Consider the following 22,210-nt stretch of genomic DNA (forward strand, 5'->3'; position numbering starts at 1 on the left):
AAATGGAAGGTTCAAGAGCAAGAAAAAGGTGCAAGGCATTCCTAGTGGAAGGAATCACATGAACAAAAACACAGAGGTGTGTCTGAGGACTGTGGGTGGAGGTTTGTCACAGTGAGATGAGCACTGGGAATTCACTGACATGCCCATCCCCTCTCAGACTGTGACACTACATGGTATTTCAATGCTGTCAACATTTTATGCCTTTCAACAAAAATTATGCTGAAGTCTGTTTTTCTCCATTTATAACTTCAAAGGCTTGTCAGTGGAATTAATGCCATTGCTGGTCTTAAAACCTGTTAAGTAAGTTAGTCTTAGAGTTAAGGGGCAAGTTCTAATTAAGGAGATCATCTCCTTTTACTAACCCAGGTTATCCAGAGAGGCTACGAAACACCTCAGCAAACATGTTATTTGTAGCCTCTTAAAAACATGACTGTTGGGGCATCTGGCTGGTGCGGTCAGTTGAGCATCTGACCCTCGGTTTTGGCTCGGGTTGTGATCTCAGGGTCAGGGGATCGAGCCCCACATGGGGCTCCGTGCTCAGTGCACAGACTGCTTGAGACTCTCTCCCTCTCCCTCTGCCCCTTCCCAGGCCCTCACCCCCAAAATAAATATATAAATCTTAAAAACAATATGACTGTTAAAAATTATCCTAAAGTTTTGTACACATTATTTGGGCATGGTCTTTCATTTAATTCGTCACAAAAACCTTTGAACGTAAGGGAAAACAGAGAAAATGCCAAGAATTTTAAAAATTAGATACCAGATGTATCTAATTAACTTAGTCAATTACACACTAAATATGATATGGACCAGCAATGATTTATCCAGTGTGCATACAGCATTGAACCAATTCGAAGTTCGGTGGAAAACAGTACAACAAGATCTCTTCAAAAAGTTGATGTTGAGTGATACTGTTGATGGATTATTACCTGGAGATAAACTGCATGTAATACCGTGTACCTTTAAGATTAAAGACAAATTCAAGTAGTGTTTGGTTGGCTTACTTCTCTATCAAGTCCCGCTGCCACTGTGATAATATCACCAGTCTCGTTGTTGATTGTAAACATGTTGGGCGAAGGGGTGCTTGGAGCCTGGGACAGGATTCTGTACCTCAACATCCCATTTAGGGCATTCGGATCATCAGCATCAATCGCAGTGACCGTCATCACGTACGTTCCTAGACACAACACACATGAAAACGAATGGTCACCCTGCACGTCAGGGTCTTCTAAACAGATACACCTAGAGGGTCTATTTGCCTTACGGATCAATCTTAATTTCACTTTTTAAAAACAAACATTTAGTCATTTAGATGTAATTGAAAATGCTCCTGATAAGAACAGTACCCCCTTTAAAAAATATAAAACATGGTTTAGATACTTGAAAGGAAAATTATTAAAAATGTATACATTTGTAAAGACTCATTTTTTCCATAACTTAGAAGATAAGCTCACTATACAACTCAAAGAAAGGATCGCATCAGACCTTTATTTATGTAAAATGCAAATAATAATGTAGATACCATTAGCAACATATTTTATGGCCACTGATACTTTCCCTTTGCCATATTTTCCTCTGTTATACAATAACATCGAAAATGACATGCTGAGCATGATTCTTCTCAATGCCTAAGTCACTTTCTGGAAGTAAGCTGTGTGCATAATGATACACACTCCATTTACTCAGGTCATAAGGACTCATTCCATGCATTACTGTTTTGGTACATTGAATAGGGGTTTGGCATTGTGGTTTGTTATTTCCTAGGAGATTACAAGAGCACTGTAACAAACTCAGGGACTTCAATTTATTAGATATTTTGGAAAGGAAGTCTACGAAGCATTGGAATCAAATAAGTTCAAACTAGCTACACAGACTGTGGAATTTAGAAGTAGAGAGAAAAGTAGTTACCACTTAGGAAGGTTTGTTGTGTGGGATATTTGTAAGAACTAGGATATAAAATGTTGCATCTCTAACTTACCTTTTTCATGAGTGTTCTAAGCTCAGTTCTACTTTAGAACATCTCCATGCTACAATTTTGCCCCAGAATTCAAGAAGGCTTGATCATGTTGTTCAAATCTCTTTCCTGAGCTTATCCCTTTGAGTGAGACACTTTGGGTTATGTGTTCACTGTACACCCTTTTTTTTTTTTAGACTTCATTGGGTATGTGCTTGCTTCCTTGGCTTTTATTTTTCTCCCCTACTAGAATGTAAACTCCAGTAGGACAGGTTAGGGTTACGGTTAGGAACTAGTGTGTCACTGCTGTACCCACAGGGCCAAGCACACAGCGCAGTCTCTAGAATGTTTGCCATATGAACAAATGAACGGCTAAAACAAAAAAGTATATTCCGGAATGTTGAACCAAAATACAGATTACAACGCAGTTTAATTCAAGATCCTTAACAGAACGATTACAGGAAATACATGCATGAAACGTCTTTAGTTCTTATGAACATTGAGTCTTTTATTTCTGGGAGGCTTTAATGGAAATTCATGATCAAATGCATAATAAATATGTCTTTAATGGTTTATTTTTGACAATTTCCGTGAAGCAGTACTTTCAATAAAGTTAGAAACAACAGAGGAACAAATGAAACAATGATTAAAGAAACAACAAAAAAATTATTTCCCCAAGTAAAAAATCTTTGTCTTCATTTGTCTTTAGAATATGTGTATAGGGCTTGTGTTCTAGTAAGGATATGTTTCATATTCTTCGATTTTATAGTATTTTGAAATACCAAAGAAAGCTACTCTGGAATGTGACTCAGAAGCAGCCACAGATGGCTGAACTTCCCGCACAGCCCTGTCCTCCCCCTCCGGCTCCCCTCAACCCCACCCCTACTTCCTCTCTGAGGATATAGACAGGTACTTCTGGGACCAAGAAAAAGTGCCAACTTAAGGCATATGTGGCTATATCTATAAATTGGCATATGCATAAGGGAGCTATTGGTATAAACTGGTAGAGGTGACAAAGGTAATATGTAGCACTATTTTAAATGTTGAGGCTCTTTTAAATACAAAATAACAATAGTAATAACGTAGCTAATTAAATCTTTCAACACCAAATCATCCCAGGAAGGCTGGTGAAACGCTCTCTACGCTCTCTTCTTTTCCCATCTCTCTACCCGCTGTTTTTCTTGTCCACTAGTTTTTCAAACTAAATTGGCCTTCCTAGCCTTGCTCTTCTGACATCTACAGTGTTTTCAGGACAGGAGTCTAAAATTGTAGTCAAACATCACTGCGCAATGGTGAGAGGCTTTGGCAGCTCCTGTTTCCAGGCTAGGACCCTTTCCATGGCACTAGTTTAAAAATGGGGGCTGCAAAAGACATTAGGGTCATCCCGAAGTAAATATCCAGTGTAACCACAGCTGTCTCCAAGCCCCGTCTCTGCTTTTGGCTCTACCTAGGTATTGAATACCTAGTACCTTTCAGACTCTCCAGTTGAGTTTTACTTGCTGCTCCGACTAATACGACGGAATGTGTGCTTTATGAACAGAAAGCCCCTGGTCTTCCAGTGCTCGCTTTTTGCCACACTGACTACCACCCGCAGCAGAATGAAAGGATCCCCTAGACCCTATAATACAGAATCAGAGACCCTAGCATATACTTTTTCAAAAGTGGGAAGTGGTATTTTTCTGTTTTCTCTCTTCAATTGGTTATTTCCTGTTACATTCTTTTTTTCCCTAAAATCACTTCTCATGAAAGAGAGTAACACCAAAAGGCTCACATGATTTCTCCTTCTCTTGCTTATAACCAATGCTGAATACACGGCATTTCCTGAATCTCTGATTATTACATTGAAACTTACCGGGCTTTGACCCCTCAGGGACTGTCCCATTCCAAACCTGGTGTAAGAACTCTGGTCTGTTATCGTTCATATCAATAACATTGATGACAATGTCAATAGGGTTCTCCACTTGATTTCCATTGATATCCACTGCATGTGCCCTCAACTGCAAAAATAATTAGAAAACAAAACTATTTAATAGATTGATGTCTGAAGTGAGAATATAAAATATACAATCACCGTGTTACCAAAATAGCAACGGAGAAACAGAGAAACTGAAGAAAAAGCTACTCTCCCCATCAAAATTTAAGTTAGCCAGGGGTACCGGGGGGGGGGGGCCTCATTCTGTTAAGCGTCTGACTCTTGATTTTGGCTCAGGTCATGATCTCAGGGTCCTGGGATTGAGCCCCGTGTCAGGCTCCCCACTGGTCATGGAGTCTACTTCAGATTCTCTCTCTCCCTCTGTCCCCCTCCAAAATAAATAAATAAAACCTTAAAAAAATTTAAGTTAGCCAAACTTGATGTGATTAGGAGAGATATAGTAGTAAAAAGCCAACACTTACTATTTGCTAGGCATTGTGCTCAGTTTTATGGATTTTAACTCGTTTGATCCATATACAAGAGTGAGGCAGAAATGATAAGCTCTTGAAGGTGAAGAAATTGAGCCTCAGAAAAGCTAAGTAACTTTGACAGAGCCCATATCCAAAGCCAGTTCTGTCCAGTTCCCAAATCCTTTTGCTAAATCCGTACATAGCAGTCAGGGTAATTAAATATGTACTGAGCACAGAGTAGTCGTAGCGATTAAAAGAACAGAAGAGAACTTAGAATTACGTGTGCATAGGGAATTCTGACACTAGGTGTTTTTTTTTTTAATTGTAAAAGTCACTCATAAACAATAAAAGTGTGTATGTAAGACAGCTGTTCCTCTCCCCAGCTTGAGTTCTCAGTTTTACAGATATTCTAAAAATTTTATCTTTTTTTTCTTTTTAAATAAATATAGTCACTCAGCTAGTCTTGACAGAATATCCTCAAAATCTTTTAAGCCCATGCATAGAGATCCATTACATTCTTTTCAGTAGCTGTGTAGTGTTCCGTTGAATTGCTTCTTTTTAATGGGAATGCTTCTGTGGTCTCCCCGCTAAGTATGATGCTGGCTATTGGTTTCTGTTGGATATCGCTTCAAGTTAAAGAAGCAGCAACATATCCTCCCCCCCCCCTTTTTTAATTTAGAGGTTACTTGACACATGAAACAATGTAAATTTTATTATTGCCTTTCAACAGCTCTAAAATAATCCTTTTTTCCTTCCCTTATTTAATATATTACATATTAATAGATCTTCACACTGAAACACCCTTGCAATTCTATAATTGATTCTTTTTTTTTTTTTTTTTTTATGAGTACCGCTCTTTTCTGCACTGGCATAAGAATCTGAAGAGCAAGAATTTACCCCAGATTGACCTGAAAATATTTATTTCCAGGTTTTAACCACAGGAGTTCAGATAATGAGCCGTCATACAGGAAGCATTATTTAGAATTTTTGTATTGATATTATTTATATTCATAAATTCGAGACTAGTCTAATTAGAGACTGGCCTATTGGGTGCTATCTTTATCAAGTTTCCCTATTACGGAGATTTTGTCTTTATGAAAGGTTTGGAAGTTTTACTTCTTTCTTTATGCTTTAGAACAACATAAAAAGCACTAGCATTACATGTTCCTGAAGGATTAAAGAAAACCTGGTTGATGAAACAATCAAGTCCTTGGAAGAATGGAGAGTTGAGTAGTACACAAGAGAGAAAACAGTTTTAAATTTTTTTTTTTAAATTTTTACAACCAAAGTGGGGCTTGAACTCATGACCCCAAAATCAAAAGTTGGATACTCTACAGACTGAGTCAGCCAGTCACCACCCTCCCTTTTTATGGAATAACTTTCATTTTATTTTTTTAAGCTCTACATCCAATATGGGGCTTGAACTCACGACCACGAGATCAAGAGTCACATGTGCTACCCACTGAGCCAGCCAGGCACCCCTTGAAAACATTTGAAAATTTCTCCTATATTTATTCGTCTGTTTAGATCTACAGGAGTCTTGCTCTACCACATATCAATATTTTAACAATTTTCAAAACTTCAATAATTTAAAAAGTTTCTACAAGTGCAAAAATTCAACAAATATGCTATTGTGCAAAATAAGAAATCTAAAAACAAACACATGCATAAGTAGAAGAAAAAGCTTTGAATGACTAAATATCAGTGATAAACCACTGGGAATACTAATTCAATACACGGGACAACTGGCTATCTATAAAGGAAAAACAAAGTGAATCCATATACCTCTCTCCTTTTAGTAAAATAAAGTCCACAGAGGTTAAAAATATAGATGCAGAAATAAATAAATACAACAGATAAAACTGGGGAGATTAGAATCTTGGAGTAGAGTAGGGTTTTATAACCATCTCTAAAACCAGACTGTATGAAAACACAATTAATTTTACAATGCAAAAACTATAGTAGGGTAAAAATTATTAACAAAGTTTAAAAACAAACAACAAAAGAGGAAAATTTGTGACAACTTAAACATTAACATCCCTAATAGATGAGGTTGTTAACAGTAAGAATGAAAGGTAAACAAACCCAAAGAAAATTCAACAGAGAGGGGCGCCTGGGTGGCTCAGTCGGCTAAGCATCCTACTCTTGATTTCAGGGCAGGTCATGATCTAGGGGCGTGAGACTGAGCCCAGTGTCAGGCTCCACAGTGGACATGGAGCCTGCTTGGATTGTCTACATCTCCCTTTACCCCACCCCCCACCTCTAAAAAACCAAAATTCAACAGAGAACAGGAACAGGGAATTCACTTTGATTATATATTCAACTTAGGCAACTTAAAGCATTCAGATCATTTCTTTGCAAACGATAGTTTGTTAAGTAAATAATGACTGGAATAGGTAATAAAGTGGAGAAAGTACATTTCCCATACAGTAGGCAGGCAGTGCAACATAATACAAACATTCTAGAGAATAATTTCACTATATTTTTAAAAATAATTCCAATTTTAGGAATTTATTCCAAGGATAAAATGGGCAAATGTACAGAAAAAATGTTCATTGCCACATTATTTATAGTTGCAAAGTAAAATAAAAAACCTATATTACCCAAATATCTACCCATAAGTAATTAGTTAAAATTACATTACATTCATTCAACAAAATAATTTGAAGCAATCGAAAAGGATGCTATAAATAAATAACTATTTACTGACATGGAAAGATGCTAAATCTTGTGATTGCAAAAGTGACAAAAGCTGGTTTCAGAGAATGATGCCACTTTCAAAGAAATACATTTATGAATCTATGCAAAGAAAAACATCTTACAGCATATCACCAAAGTGTTAAAAAAGCAAAAAAAGCAACAGGTTGGTTTTATGTTCTGAGATTACAAATCATTTTTACTTTCTTATTTGTACTGCATTATTTGAAAGTTTTTATAATACACATATATTTTGTCTAAAAAATGATAATTTCATTGCAAGTTTTAGTTATTCATGCAGAAATGAAAGACGTAATAAAGACCAACTTAGGTTTCTATATTAAACTCATGAAAAAATTGTTGAAATCTTGTTCCAGGAAATGTGTAAGCATGGCTTAAAAAAAAAAAAAACGCCTCCTGGAATTTGATTAATATTAGGCAATTCTTGAGTTTTAAAACGCTAACTACAATTAACAGTTTTAAGTTGGAAAAATCAGTTTCAAATGTATACGTATGTTTAAAAATAAGAACATATAATCAAAAAGTTGTGATAACTCAATAAGAAAATACATAAAACAGAAAAATAAAGAGCATAAAAAAGAACAGAAGAAATATAAGATACTATATCTAAGTAAAGATTACTCAGATTGGCAGATTGATGAAACCAAGTGTTGGCTGGATTATGAGAGAAAGAGAAATCTCAGTTTCTGGTCGGGAGCATCAAAAAGGCACACCTTTCTGGTAGGAAAATTGCCAACAAATACCAAAATTAAAGTGTACTACCCATTTTCTAGTAACAATCAGACCACGAAGAATAGATAAGGATGACAAACACAGATATCTATTGAAATCTTAAGAAACGGTTATTAAAATCATAGCCTATACATTTTTTTAAAGATTTTATTTATTTATTCGACAGAGATAGAGACAGCCAGTGAGAGAGGGAACACAAGCAGGGGGAGTGGGAGAGGAAGAAGCAGGCTCATAGCGGAGGAGCCTGATGTGGGGCTCGATCCCAGAAAGCTGGGATCATGCCCTGAGCTGAAGGCAGATGCTTAACCACTGTGCCACCCAGGCGCCCCTATAGCCTATACATTTAACGGGGTACTATGCAGTCATTAAAAGTGTTGCGATCTCTATAATTTACAGGCAACACTTTTGACCTCCTTCATGTAAATTTGTGCCTGTAAGTCCTTAGCCACACCAACATGTAAAGGGTATGGAGATTTTAGGCAATTTCACTTTCTTCTTTGGCACTGTTTGTTTTTTACCCTAAGCATTCATCAACTCTATAAAAACAGTGAAATCATTACAGCAAATTGAAAAGGCTACAAAGCGCATTTCTGGTATTAAACCTGTCAGTACCAAAGCTCTGAGACCAATATAAGAGGCAAATGTTAAACTCGACACAGTTAGAAGAGTATTAATACATCAGATTATCAGCTGGCTGAAATCTTACATGAAACCGGGCTATCAGCTCACGATCCAGAGGCTTGGTCACTGACAGCTGACCTGAGATGGGGTTGATAATGAAGATGCCGGTTGGAGGCTGATCCGCTCCTGGCCCAGTTACGCTATACCGCAGTGAAAGGTTTTTATCTCTATCCGACCTGATCTGAGGATCAAGAAGACAATCATATTAAATGAGAGACTAAATGAGCTCATTATCAGAGACAGGACATGCCACACCTCAGGCCCTTTTTCAGTTACAAACTTACAGCATCTCTTCCCAGAAAACCAGTCCTGTTTCTCATCCTTGTTTCTCGGTGACAGGCTTCCAAAAGAGATGTCACCTATCCCCGGAAAGACTGGGGCCAACATTAACATCTAACTCTCTAGGAGCAGTGCAAAAAAGTCAAAATTAAGCAGTGTCAGTTTTTAAACTGCATCAAATTCTATCCAGGGAGATTGTAGGTTAGAATATTTAACACAGGAACAGGTGTCCAATTTGATTGAAATAAAACTTGTTTACCTTTTCGTATCATTTAGAAGAAGAAATAACTGTCTAGGCCATGGTGTGAAACAGCCTCACATGGGAACTCTAATACTATGTTTGAGCTTGGAAGTCAGATTGCTGCACTCTCATTACACTGACATTATTCACTGCCACCAAAGCCTTCCGTGTCATTTTAAGGTGGCACCTATTACTCCAAAGTCTTTATTAATAACAAAACATACAAGAAATCATTTTACAATGTATTTTTATGCTCTCAAAAATTATGCCCACTGTAGGCTCACTGCCTTTCCTCCAAATATGACAATTCCCCAGAAAAATAAGTTTAGAGGTGAGCTGTCACAGGAAAAGGCTATAGGAAGGAAGGAAGAATAGCCATCGGAGAAAAGGCCAATTGGCAATACCTTTGCAGGTGATAATAACAGATCTTTATGTACTAGGTAGATATGCTTAACCCAGTAACAGAATCAAATTTATTATTTTTCTTGTTAAGGCAGAATTCTCTTTTTACTCATTGTCCATTAAAGTAGAAAAAAAAAGCCTTTATTTGGGGGTTATGTTGTTCATTGTTAAATTGATTTATAATGTGCCTTAAAATAAAATATGCAAGACAAAAAAATGACATTAAAAAATACAGTTTTCAGTAAGTATGTATTGGAATGCTAAATTAATCATACATACAGACATGTATAATCCAATAAATAAATACACAATTACTTTGTCTTTTTTTCCTTTTGCAATACGGGTTGCTAATTTTACTAAACATGTAGAAATATCTGTGATTTTTTTTTTCCTCTACATCTGGTGGGTATACATTTGGAGTAACTGGAAAAAAATTACTTCTCAGATTTATAAATGCCTATGGTTTTGCACAGCCCTGGGGATTCTGTTAATGGTATCAGAGGTCATTTCCTTTTTTCTTTAAAAAACTCTCAAATGCACTTGATGCTGGCATTTTTAGCAATGATTGCCCCTTTATTTCTTCTTTGGCTCAAAAGCTATCTGTAGAGGGCAAAGATCAGCATGGATAGCACAGGTGTCAGGGGAGTGAAGGGGTGTGTGTGCGCGTATCCTGAGAAAGGATATGGTCTGGGTGTGGACGCATGTTGGAGTTAGGGCTTACGTATTCACACACTCAACATACTTCATCGTCCGAGGTGTAGGGGACCCACAGAGAGCTCTACTTATACATAATCTGAGATAATAATGAAAAAAAAGAGGCTCTGTACAACATTACAGACATTTCATCTATACAAAAAAATGTATTTTTAATACATGTTGTAAAGTCTATCTTGTGATAACAGAGAAAAAAGCGTTTCTAACATATACTTGACACATGTCATGGAGACAATTAAAATTGTGCCAGCCTACCCTGACAAGCTCCTGAGGAAAAGGTCCCCTGGAGTTTTCTGGCAAGTTGATTGGAGGGATAACCCAGTCTCTCTTCTGCCTTTGTAGGTGGCCATTGTGCTTCGTCCCTTGTCTTGGGAATACTATTTCTTCAATTTCTTGTGATTCCTTTGCATTAAAATACAAGACATTGCTGAGTGCTAGGAAGAACATTTTCTGAAAGACAGCAATATCAATGGATACCTGACAATGTAGAGCTCATTGTTATGAACAAGAAAATACACCTGGAGGCCCTCTCCTCATCCCTTTATTAAAATAATGGAAAACACCGTAAAATTGGGGGTTACACTGATCATTGAAGAATTAAATTCCAAACAATTTATTATGTGGCACAGCTGTGTAAACTATTTGCAGTTTCTATAAACCATCTTAGATAGGAGTTAATATTGAGCAAAATTTAATGGTACCCTTTTATATATCTCTCATTAGTTTCAACCACAGTTCAGGTAATGTGCTACTGTACATTAAATTTAGATCTTGATGTGCTAAAATATAATTTGAATTCCAAGAGAAGTTTAATACATACTGCTAAGGCATGTCTCAAATATTTATGACCCTATTAAATCCCACAGAATTAATGCTGTAATTATTCTAAACCTATGTCAGCCTTGATGGATGCCGCAGATGACCCACTTTGCACATCGGGTATTAATCTCTGCTGGATGTCAACATTTTCTTCTGTTTCTCCTTATATCTGTAGACATTTTAGCCATTAGCCCTTGCTGCTTCAGTGCAAATATCCAAGCTAGTTTGCTGGAACACAGCGAATCATCAACAACGAAAGCATCTTTCACTCAATTAGTTACCGGTTTCTCATTCTGTATTCCCCAAATGACAGGATTTCCCTTAACAGTTAATGGATTAATAAATTACATTTCACATAATAAAAATCTAACATTGGGACAAGAGAAAAGTGGTATCTTTTCCACGAATACACTTATTCACATTTGATTATGGGTGTGAATGTTACACTTACAATTAAAGAGCAGAAGTGAATGTGTGTATGCTTATCTCCCGCAGTGCAATAAATCGACAAAGTGTAATAGTTATACTTCATGAAATTATGGACTTCATAATAGATGATTGTGGTGCCTCCTCATATTTGTTTCGAATTAACATGAACTAGAATATTCAGAAACTAATAATGTTTTCATAACTTTACTGAAGAAGTTATTGTATCTTATGAAAAATTTCTAATATAGTGATTTATACAAAATAAGTGCTCAGTAAATGTTTGCTGAATTTAATCAAACTGTACTTTGTTGGAAGTATATCTATTTCTTTTATCCTTGTTCATAGCAGCTTCCACCAGAGGGAGTATATCATTCCTTAAAGTTATGTCAGTAGTATAAATAATTCATACTCCCCAATTTGATGATTAAGGGACAAGACAAAAACCCAATACTCCTAGCTAGAAATGCTTTCCTATTGCTACTGTATATCTGTACTTCCCATTTAATAGACTTGACTAGTGACATCTTGCAAAGAATTGTTTATTTTGGGGTTATAGTTAACAGCTTGTAAAGCTTCTAAGAACTTTAAAACAAACAACTACTTCTAATTTGAATTAAGTTACAAATCTCAAAGTATAAAACAACCGTTTCAAAACAATTTCGGAGAGCTTAAATATATATTTAGTCTAAGTATCTTGTAAGATTAAAACAACACCAACAACAAAATACTATTGAAGTGGCTGAAGTTGATACAAATTCAAATACTGGCCAATGTGACGTAGAGCAAAGCATCTATTTAGTTCCAACTGTATAAATCTGAGTTTTAAACATAACTCCAGAGCCATATGTGGGTACTCTACCTTCACAGAATCCTCAGGTAAGGTGGGCTTGAGGCTCAATTTTACAGCTACTTGCCACTTTTCCTGAGTCTCTTTATCTTGGGCGTATATCAGGAACTTGGCATGCTCAGAGGAGAGGGGAAAGCTTCTCACAGCATACACCATGCCGTCTTCATCCACCTTAAAATCTGCTGGCTCACTGCTTTCATACTGGACTTTCCTTTTTCCATTGCAGTTGCTGAACTTCACTGCGAGAGAGAACAAACATACAAGTCTCATGATAAGACAAAGGCAGAAACAACCAAGTCCGGATCCCGCTTAGGTTCAAGGATAAAACGCGGTTGGCATAAAACACCAAAGTTTTAGTTTTACATTATTAAAGGTACTCTCACACTAGAGAATACCAGATTATGGTTTTGAGTGGTTCCCAGAATATCCTTGTTCCAAAGCCATCCGCCTCCCTTCACATTCTCCTGGATCTTGCAGGCCTTGGCTACGCCTGCTTTTTCCCCCATGCCTCTCCCTGATATGGCCTGCCACTCCCTAACACACTCCCACTCATCCTTCTGATCCCAGCTCCAAAGTCAATGAAGGTGGAACCATCCCTTGTTCTCTGTCTTCACGTACCAACCTGAACTCTACTACCCCAGTTTTATAGCCATTCCTGACATTCACGGTGAGAGGTACGTCAGGGACAATTTCCTGAGCTATCTTGAATACTTTGTATGTTTCCTGGCACACAGTCTTAATTTATAATTTTTGAATAAATTCTTATAGGAAGAAAGCCATAACTTTTATTAATGTTGAATGCCCACCATTCTCTACAATTACAAGACTGTAGTAGTAATTAAAAGGGGAATCATTTGGAATTTCTAGTCCTCATTGGTGCTTATAATAGTTCCATGAAGCAGTAACAATTTATAAATTTTCAGACAAATAAAAATAAAGATGTATCTCAAAATGAAGTTTAACTAAAAATATCTATGTCTTAAGAATAGAAAATGAAAAAGATTTTAGTATCTTTATCTTACATGTAATGACTTAAAATTGAAAAAAAATCAATGCTTTCTTAAAAGCAACATCCATCAGCTTATGTCTCATTGGATAACAATACGAAAGTTAAACCACATGCTTATAAATGTAGGACTAAACATATTCAAGCCAAAATAAAATTATAAAACAATAAAATATTCTCTAAGGAAGATGATTTCCTTTGAAATCCTTAATCATTCCTTATGAGGAAAATTTCTCTGGGAATAGCAAAAAGGGATCAAAGAAAAAGCAATTTTTTTTTAAAGATTTTATTTATTTATTTGACAGAGACAGAGACAGCCAGAGAGAGAGGGAACACAAGCAGTGGGAGCGGGAGAGGAAGAAGCAGGCTCACTGCAGAGGAGCCCGATGTGGGGCTCGATCCCAGAACGCTGGGATCACGCCCTGAGCTGAAGGCAGACGTGCTTAACCGCTGTGCCACCCAGGCGCCCCGAAAAAGCAATTTTTTAATTCTGTAAACATATGATGTTATATCCTAACCACAATTACATAGGATACATTTTGGAAAGCAATTAATAGATACACATTACAAAATATAATCTATACTAATCTTCACATTTTTCATGTATCTAAGTAAATTTTTTCAAACTCTACTCCACATATGGATTGACGAGTTCCTTTGTTTTCATTAATATAAATTTACTGAGATGTGCACAAGATCACAGCCAAATAACATGCATGCTTATTTCCCTTAGTAACCATAAAATCCTTGATAACAGTAATAAAATACTTAACTGAATATATTATTTCCCACATAGTCCCACATACATCATCCTTCATTTTTCAAACATCTAAGAATGAAAATACAAGTTATATCTCACACTAAATAATGTTAAATCAAAATATTTGTCTTTGGAGCAGAAGTATCCCAAAAGATACCTGTTTACCCCATCTTACTTGGCATGAGATTTAAAAGTGAAAAACAGGTAATCTCTTCTACAGAACAATGCCATCTACTGCTAATCTTTTATTAAAGACAAAATGAAAAGTAAAATTGATTTGGGGGAACCCTGCTGAGAAAGCAAAACGAAAGACTTCTATCATCTTTCTATATAAAAACAACTTTTTATAGCAAAAAACGTATTGTGAACTTAAAAACATATAACCTAGATCAGACCTTATGCACTTTTTGGTTTCTTTTTACCACTCTGGCATGGACCCTCATCAATTCACACTTCAATTTTTGCACCTGCCGCCTCTAGGTTTTCTCCCTGCTCCAGGTCATTGAGCGTCTACTCCTAGACTAAACCTCTGTTGCTAAGTCAGTTCTCCTCCTCACTTAATATCCATAATATTATACATCCTCTTTCATGTGGTGTACAATGCTCTTTCTGCACTTGGTCACTTGGTCTCTCTGGTAATTTTTGTACATCATCTTCTAAAACGTATTCTACGCAATTGGATTTCTCAATCATTCCCCCATCTCACTACCGCCCATACCCCATGCTCACCACTTTTTCTAGAAAGTTCCTCCACCCCCATTCTCCATGCCACAGCTCCAGAACCAAGCCATCATCTGGGCAAAGGGTCCACCTAGATGATCTTTAGAAGATGGTAGCCAATGCCCTCACTTGGGAAATCTTCCAATTTTTAATTTTAATTTAATTTTAACTTTTTTTTACATTTCCTGTCCATAGAAGCACATATTAGCACTGTATTTTTATTAGGATAATGATTATAAGAAATAATATCTACTTATTAATGGTTTCAAGTGACTAGATCCTCTCTCTGTTAAGTAGACTATAAACTCATTGTGGCTTCCTGAAAGTGAGTTTTGGTTCTTCTGTTTTCCTAGGACACCTAGCAGTGACAGAGACAGTATAAATGCTCATTAAATTTTCACAGACCAAACATATAGGTGAATACCTTGCAACTTATCAAAAAAGTCAAAAATAGGTGGGAAACGTAGAAGCATGTCCAACCTGCTGTAGCAATAACATTCAGCAACCACCACAACAAAAAACCCAGGAACTTTAAGTAATTTGACTTTGCATTTGGTTGTTGGGAGTGAAAGAAAATAAATTAATATTTGTTTGCATGTCCGGCATTGAACAAGACACTGAGGATTAGGTTATTACTCTAGTCTTAGCAACAGCCTCCTGAAGTAGGAGTCATTATTTCTGTTCGACAAATGGGGAAAGAAAACTCTGAGAGCCATCTGTGCCCAGGGCTGCTTGACTTCTAGGGATTCTCCTATGAAAGCAAAAAGGAATCCAACTAAACTCTTGACTCGTAAATTACTGAAACCTAAACCTTTAGGAAACAGGGAAAAGACAAAGAGGTTTGCTATATGCTCACGAAGAGGAAAATTCCACATTTAGATCTCTGAAAGTACCAGAGTAAGAAGTCCTTAAGTTGGAGTGTACCCTAAATATCCCATAAAGGGGAGTAGCCGGGCCCCTGACATGTGGTGCAGTTGTGCGGCAAGGGAAATGCACGCTCACTGTTCCAGTGCCTGAGGATTCTGTGACTTTGGTGCTCAGCTGCCTGTTTGGATTCAGGGGTCAGAATGATGCAGGGAAGAAGAAAGGCCTTTAAAGAAAAATGCATTTGCAAAGAAGGAAAAAAAAATGAGCCTTTTCCTATAAAGGGTCAGGGAACATCCTACGAACGAGAAGTGGTTGACCTCAGAGATTCTGACACTGGGGAAAACTCTCTGAAGGCAATTGCATAAAGGTCAGTTCTTTAAAGTCAATTAGTTTTCTATCACCTCTGCTCCTCACCTATAACTACCATGAATTGGTTTAACATATCTATTATTAAATTCTTCTGGGTTTTTTAAACAAATGTTAATCCACATTTGCTCAAATACTAAAATAAGCAACATTTTGGGGGAGCATTCAGGTTTAAAGAAGTGTTTTTCATTATGTAATTCCCTTTGTACATTGAACCATTAGAGTCAACACCTTACCTGAAAATAAGTCCATTGCCAACTGAAAAAAATCCTCTTCGGTGAAAGCTTAGTCCTGACTTCATCCTGTGGTCGTGAACTAATGCATGTAGAGTGCCTGGTTCACGGTGACATGCTTCATCCATGATAACCACATTTTACTGTTTTCAAGTCACACAAAAAGACTCACTAATTTCAATGTGTGTTACAAACTGAATCGCACTTCTCAAAATTCCTATGTTGAAGCACTAACTCCCAGGACCTTTGAATATGACTTTAACTGGACATACCGGTCTTTAAAGTGGTAATTACGATTTACAAAGCTTGTATGGGTAGCCTTGTATGGGTGTCCTTATAAGGAGAGGAAATGTGGAAATGTGGACATAGACGTGCATGAACACAGAGGAAGACCATGTAAGGACACAGCAAGGAGGCCATCTGTAAGCAGAGAAAGGTCTCGAGAGAAGCCAGACCTGCTGTCAACTGGGTCTTGGACTTACACCCTTCAGAAATGGAGAAAATAATTTCTGTTTTTTAAACCACCTAGTCTGTGCTCTAACACAATGGGTAATGTGTGGATTCCACTTATTAACCACTGATCAGTGTTTATTGCCTATTATTTTGTTCCACTTATGACTTAGACGCAGCTAAGAATATTTTCTCAAATTTGAGAAAATTCTCTTCTTTTTTTTTTTTTTAAGATTTCATTTATTTATTTGACAGAGATAGAGACAGCCAGCGAGAGAGGGAACACAAGCAAGGGGAGTAGGAGAGGAAGAGCAGGCTCATAGCGGAGGAGCCTGATGTGGGGCTCGATCCCATAACGCTGGGATCACGCCCTGAGCCTAAGGCAGATGCCTAACCGCTGTGCCACCCAGGCGCCCCGAGAAAATTCTCTTCTTGAAACAACCACTGAAACTTACTCAAGAGGATTTTTTTTTTCACAGAAACATAGACGTTTATGAAAAAAAAAATAGTGGACAATGGCTATCATATAGAATCTTAGTTATACCACTAATATAATTTATAAATTAAATTTACTTATAGCATTTCAAAGGAGTTTTCAGGACTATGACAAAGTGTGTGTACAAAAAAACTGGTTAAAAATAAAAAGGAGTGGGTAGAAACATTTTGGAGGGAAGAAAGAGATATCCAAGGGACATGGTTTAATTATTAAAATCAGACTTAAAATTTAACTTTCAAGATGAGGAAAATAAGGTAACCATCACAGACATGTTACTCTGGTTAGAAGAAATACATAGTTCACTGGAACCAAGCTGTTCCTGTTGTTAAAACATTTTCCTAATAAATGGCAGGTAAAGAACTCTGAGTAATATAATGCATACAATTTTCAGCTTTTATCTTCCAAAACATAAAACAGTTTAATCATTTTTTAATTCAAGGGTTTTAAGAAAAGATGAAAAATTTATTTTAAATTAAAATGCATCCTTAGCGTGCAACTATTCTAAATGATCATGTAATGGTGGATACATGGCATTCTGCGTTTGTCAAAACTCAACCAACAGCAAAACACAGAGAGTGAGTCCTAACGGAAACTATGGATTTTATTTACTTATAATGTAACATGATTGGTTGCAACAAATGTGCCACACTAATGCAAGATGTAAGTAATAGGGGAAACTCCCTTACTGGTGATGATCTAACCTACTATATTATTAGATATTTGGAAGGGATAATTGTCAATATCCTCAGTCTCTCACAAACATGAGTTCCAGCGAATTGCCTCAAAGTGGTATCACTTGGAGCTCTCCAATATAACCGAATCAATAACTAGACATGAATACCTCAGGCATGGGGATATTGAGTGGGTGTTCCACAAAAGTCATAATTTCTTATTAGACACATGTCATAAAGCAGAAATTCTATTATTTTAAAAATAATCAAGGAACTTGAAATATTTTTTCTGACAGAATAATCTTCCTTACATTAAAACATTAACTTTACTTAAATACGCAAATAACTCAAAGTAGAAACTCCAGAATTTCATAACATAGGAGAAGGAAATCAATTTCCTAAGACAACTAAAAAAACAGGCTTGATCCATGGGATTATTCAAATTTCAAACAACTCTATACACAATTAAATATCTGTGGCTGAAAACATTATAATATTAAACAAGAAATTTATTATTAGAGCTATTGCATAGTTTTCCTACATAATATGTAGTTATTGTGTTCTAGCCTACATAAAACTTTGTTAACACAGTTAATACAAAATTAAACATCAGGGAAATAATTATTTTAAAGTACTTTTTGACTCTTAAAGCAATACCTCAAATTAATGTTAACCATAAAGCCACAATATCTTTATAAAATATTAACAGGAAACCACAGGTCTTATATATTAAATGCATTGCCACTTAATAGCACTACATAAACCATATGAGTGAAAATGTGCAAAATACTCACATACGGCTTATAATTTTCATTCAAGTAAAGCATCACACCATAGTTAGAACACAATTATAAGAGAACACTTAAAAATATTTTTGTGCCTAAATATTCCTTCACCTTGTTATTGTTTTTTTTCCACATTAATTGTGGAAATGGAAGGCATGTTGGGACAGCAGAAATAGTTTCACCATGCTGAGAGAAGATCTCCTTCCACAGGCAAAGAGCAATATTAATCAATGAACTTGACATTTAAATGAAGAAATGAGAGCAGGGAAGGTAGGGAGGAGCTGTCTCAACAGTAGGGATTTCACCCGGTTTTTACTACTTATAGATTCCAATGGAGAATGGTGACCAAGTGGCACATTCACTTACAGATCTGAAAAATCTGCCTAGATATTCTTTTGCCATCCCAAGCCCTTACTGAGTTTCAATCCAGGAAACGACTCTTCCTGAAACACTTTAGTAGCCGATTCAGAGTGGACCAACCCTTTCCGCACCTGTACTGTGGGGATCCGCCAGAGGTAGTGTGGGAATGCCCGTTTGGACCTTGGTGGAAAAAGTCATTACATTTTCTTTATGGCATTTAATTATAATAAGAAAAATGAAATACAGAATTTTAGCTATACATATTGACTATTAAATATACATAAGGCTTCCAAAATCCTTTAAAATTCTTTAATGCTCGAAATCTGAGCTTATTTTCATGAAATACCTTTTTTTTATAACAAGTTTTAGGATTTTGATATCAAATTCTTGATAATTACCACCAATGAAAGCTTTGCTCACAAAGGTTGGTGGTAGCAAATAATAGCTAAGAATTCTTCACTTTTTCTCCAACTGGCAGAAAGTTCTTTCTTGGCATGAACCATGAGGAATACATTTGTTAAATTTCATGGTTCTGGGACGCCTGGGTGGCACAGCGGTTAAGCGTCTGCCTTCGGCTCAGGGCGTGATCCCGGCGTTATGGGATCGAGCCCCAATGTCAGGCTCCTCTGCTATGAGACTGCTTCTTCCTCTCCCACTCCCCCTGCCTGTGTTCCCTCTCTCGCTGGCTGTCTCTGTCTCTGTCGAATAAATAAATAAAATCTTTAAAAAAAAAATTTTCATGGTTCTTCCTTTTCTTGCACTGACAAATATAACACCGACATTCCTTGTGGAAATGCAAAAGCTTTTCAAATTTTTTCACATTAAGTATTTTGAAATAATCATATAACCTGACTTCAAGAATACACAGGTATTGCTCTAATAGCCTTAATAATTTTTCTCTAGGATTTAAAAATATAACACCAACTAAATATCACAAATGAATCATTTTAATGCTTTTTCCAGAGTTGAATTTTTGCTTCAATTCCATAAACTCTGTGACTGTGTGTAATATTTTTACACGGCTTTTGCAGTTTTCAATTAAGTTCATTCAGGTGCTCCAAAATGTCAGTTAAGTAAGCTATTTTTTCAAGTGAATAACTCTCCTTCAACAAATCTACAGTGAACAACATTCGAACACACAGTCATTTTTCTACTAGCTAATAAACTCCTGAAAAAAAAAGTGTCCTCTGGACAGCTCGTGCTCTTTGGTATAGATCAGCAAATATGGCATTCCCTTATCTTTGCACAAAGCTGGAGCCATTCATTTTCGTAATATCATTTTATGTGGATTTAAGATTTATGAGCAATCTTTTATGTACAAGAGCTTTTACGTGAGTAAAACTAACAGAATCATGAGGTTCTCAGATTAAACTCTTGGTTTTTATATCTTCATGCCATTTATAGCTTTTATAACCTTCATGTCATTAGGGCCAGGGAATCAGCCTCATGCAATATTTGCTTACCATCCTATTGTGAACTATTCATTTGTCTCTTTGAACATATAATTTATAGAAGTTTGTTTTGCTTCTTTTTTTCCAGAATAGAATAATGCTTTTCAGGGATTCTAACCACTGCTATTAACTACCATATGTATTTGTTCCTTAAAGTCATCGACATGCAACTATAACCTTGATTTAAGAATCTTTTGATTAGTGCTGTCACCACGATGTGTGACATGCCATCACTACCTCTCCTGAGTGTATTATTCTTTTTTTTTTTTTAAGATTTTATTTATTTATTTAATACAGATAGAGACAGCCAGCGAGAGAGGGAACACAAGCAGGGGGAGTGGGAGAGGAAGAAGCAGGCTAATAGCAGAGGAGCCTGATGCAGGGCTCGATCCCATAATGCCGGGATCATGCCCTGAGCCGAAGGCAGACGCTCAACCGCTGTGCCACCCAGGTGCCCCTGAGTGTATTATTCAAGAGAGACTCATTTTCTATTTCTCCTACCGTCCGATGATGGATATATAGGCTGGTAAAACGAGGAATTCTGCATTTGGCTTAAAGCATTATATGGGAAATGCNTCAGGCGCCCCTGAGTGTATTATTCAAGAGAGACTCATTTTCTATTTCTCCTACCATCCGATGATGGATATATAGGCTGGTAAAACGAGGAATTCTGCATTTGGCTTAAAGCATTATATGGGAAATGCTATAAATGACTGTAAGAGGTTGGTCATATAGTGCTGTACTCAATCTCATAAAGAAATGTTCTCACTTCCTGTTTAAGAGCATGCAAAATTTCTGCTGCCTAAAATGGCTGGGTGGGGACAAGTGCCCACAAAGTTTCTCCTGCATGTGGTTTCACTTGACCACTTGGCATTAAGTAAAATGTTTAGACCCAGTGTGAGAATAATGATAAGACACATGAATTCCAGTCTGAGGACATCATTATTATATCAAATTAATATCTTAAACATGAGTGGGTTCTTTGATGCTGAAGTCTTTCCAGCTTTCATCCCAAATTATCCACTGCGTTGGAAAAGTAAAGGTATGTAAAAATGATATCTAAAAACAGACCCTGGCATTTTTGCTTCAGAAATCTACTTGTAAAATAATACATAATATATGTGTAACATATATAATGTACTATATAAGTAATATCATGTAATTGTATAAAATAATATAAGATAGACAAATAAATATATAATATACATTATATATCTAAGGTCTTCTGCATTGTTAAAATACTTTAAAATAAAGACAGGAAGGGTGCCTGGGTGGCTCAGTTGTTTGAGAGTCTCCCTCTGGTTCTGGTGATGATCCCAGGGTCCTGGGGTCAAGCCTCCCATTGGGCTGTCTGTGCAGCACAGAGTCGGCTTCTCCCTCTCCCTCTATCCCAAACCACCCCACTCCTGCTCTCTCTCTGTCTCTCTCAAATAAACAAAATCTTAAAAAAAAAGACATGAAAAACTTAAAAAAATCAAACATCCTGTAATCTAAATTAGAATATAGAATATTCATTTTCACTTCATTTAAAAAGTATAAGAAGTATACAAAATATACTCATATTTCTGGATAATCAAAAAATATTTTGAAAACAATCAACTTCTGGAAACTATAGTCCTCTTTAATAATTTAGTCAATTTTACGTCCAGAAAAAAACAACAAATTTAATTCTAAGGGATTTGTTTCTAAAAACCTATATAAATTTAACACAATACATACACATTAATTCTAAAAATCACACAAAAATTCTTGACTTCCATAAAAAATAAGACTTTGACAAATTGTTAACCTTAAAATCCAACAGAAAGAAAGGAAAAATAGCAAAATAAGAAAGAGAAAAAAAGAAA

At 36.4% G+C, this 22,210-nt stretch overlaps 1 protein-coding gene across 1 annotated transcript in view; it reads right to left on the minus strand.

The window, feature by feature from the left end:
* Positions 1-22,210, minus strand: part of CDH2 (cadherin 2) — a 213,912-nt gene that overhangs the window by 48,041 nt on the left and 143,661 nt on the right. Inside the window, exons 3-7 of the mRNA XM_034642678.1 lie at positions 12,211-12,437; positions 10,359-10,505; positions 8,493-8,648; positions 3,807-3,951; positions 1,005-1,177 (exon numbers count right to left, since the gene is read on the minus strand). Coding sequence (XP_034498569.1) covers positions 1,005-1,177; positions 3,807-3,951; positions 8,493-8,648; positions 10,359-10,505; positions 12,211-12,437 — 848 coding nt within the window. The remainder of the gene's footprint in view (positions 1-1,004; positions 1,178-3,806; positions 3,952-8,492; positions 8,649-10,358; positions 10,506-12,210; positions 12,438-22,210) is intronic.

Source organism: Ailuropoda melanoleuca, chromosome 14, assembly GCF_002007445.2.
Source record: "Ailuropoda melanoleuca isolate Jingjing chromosome 14, ASM200744v2, whole genome shotgun sequence".
Taxonomy (NCBI): Eukaryota; Metazoa; Chordata; class Mammalia; order Carnivora; family Ursidae; genus Ailuropoda; species Ailuropoda melanoleuca.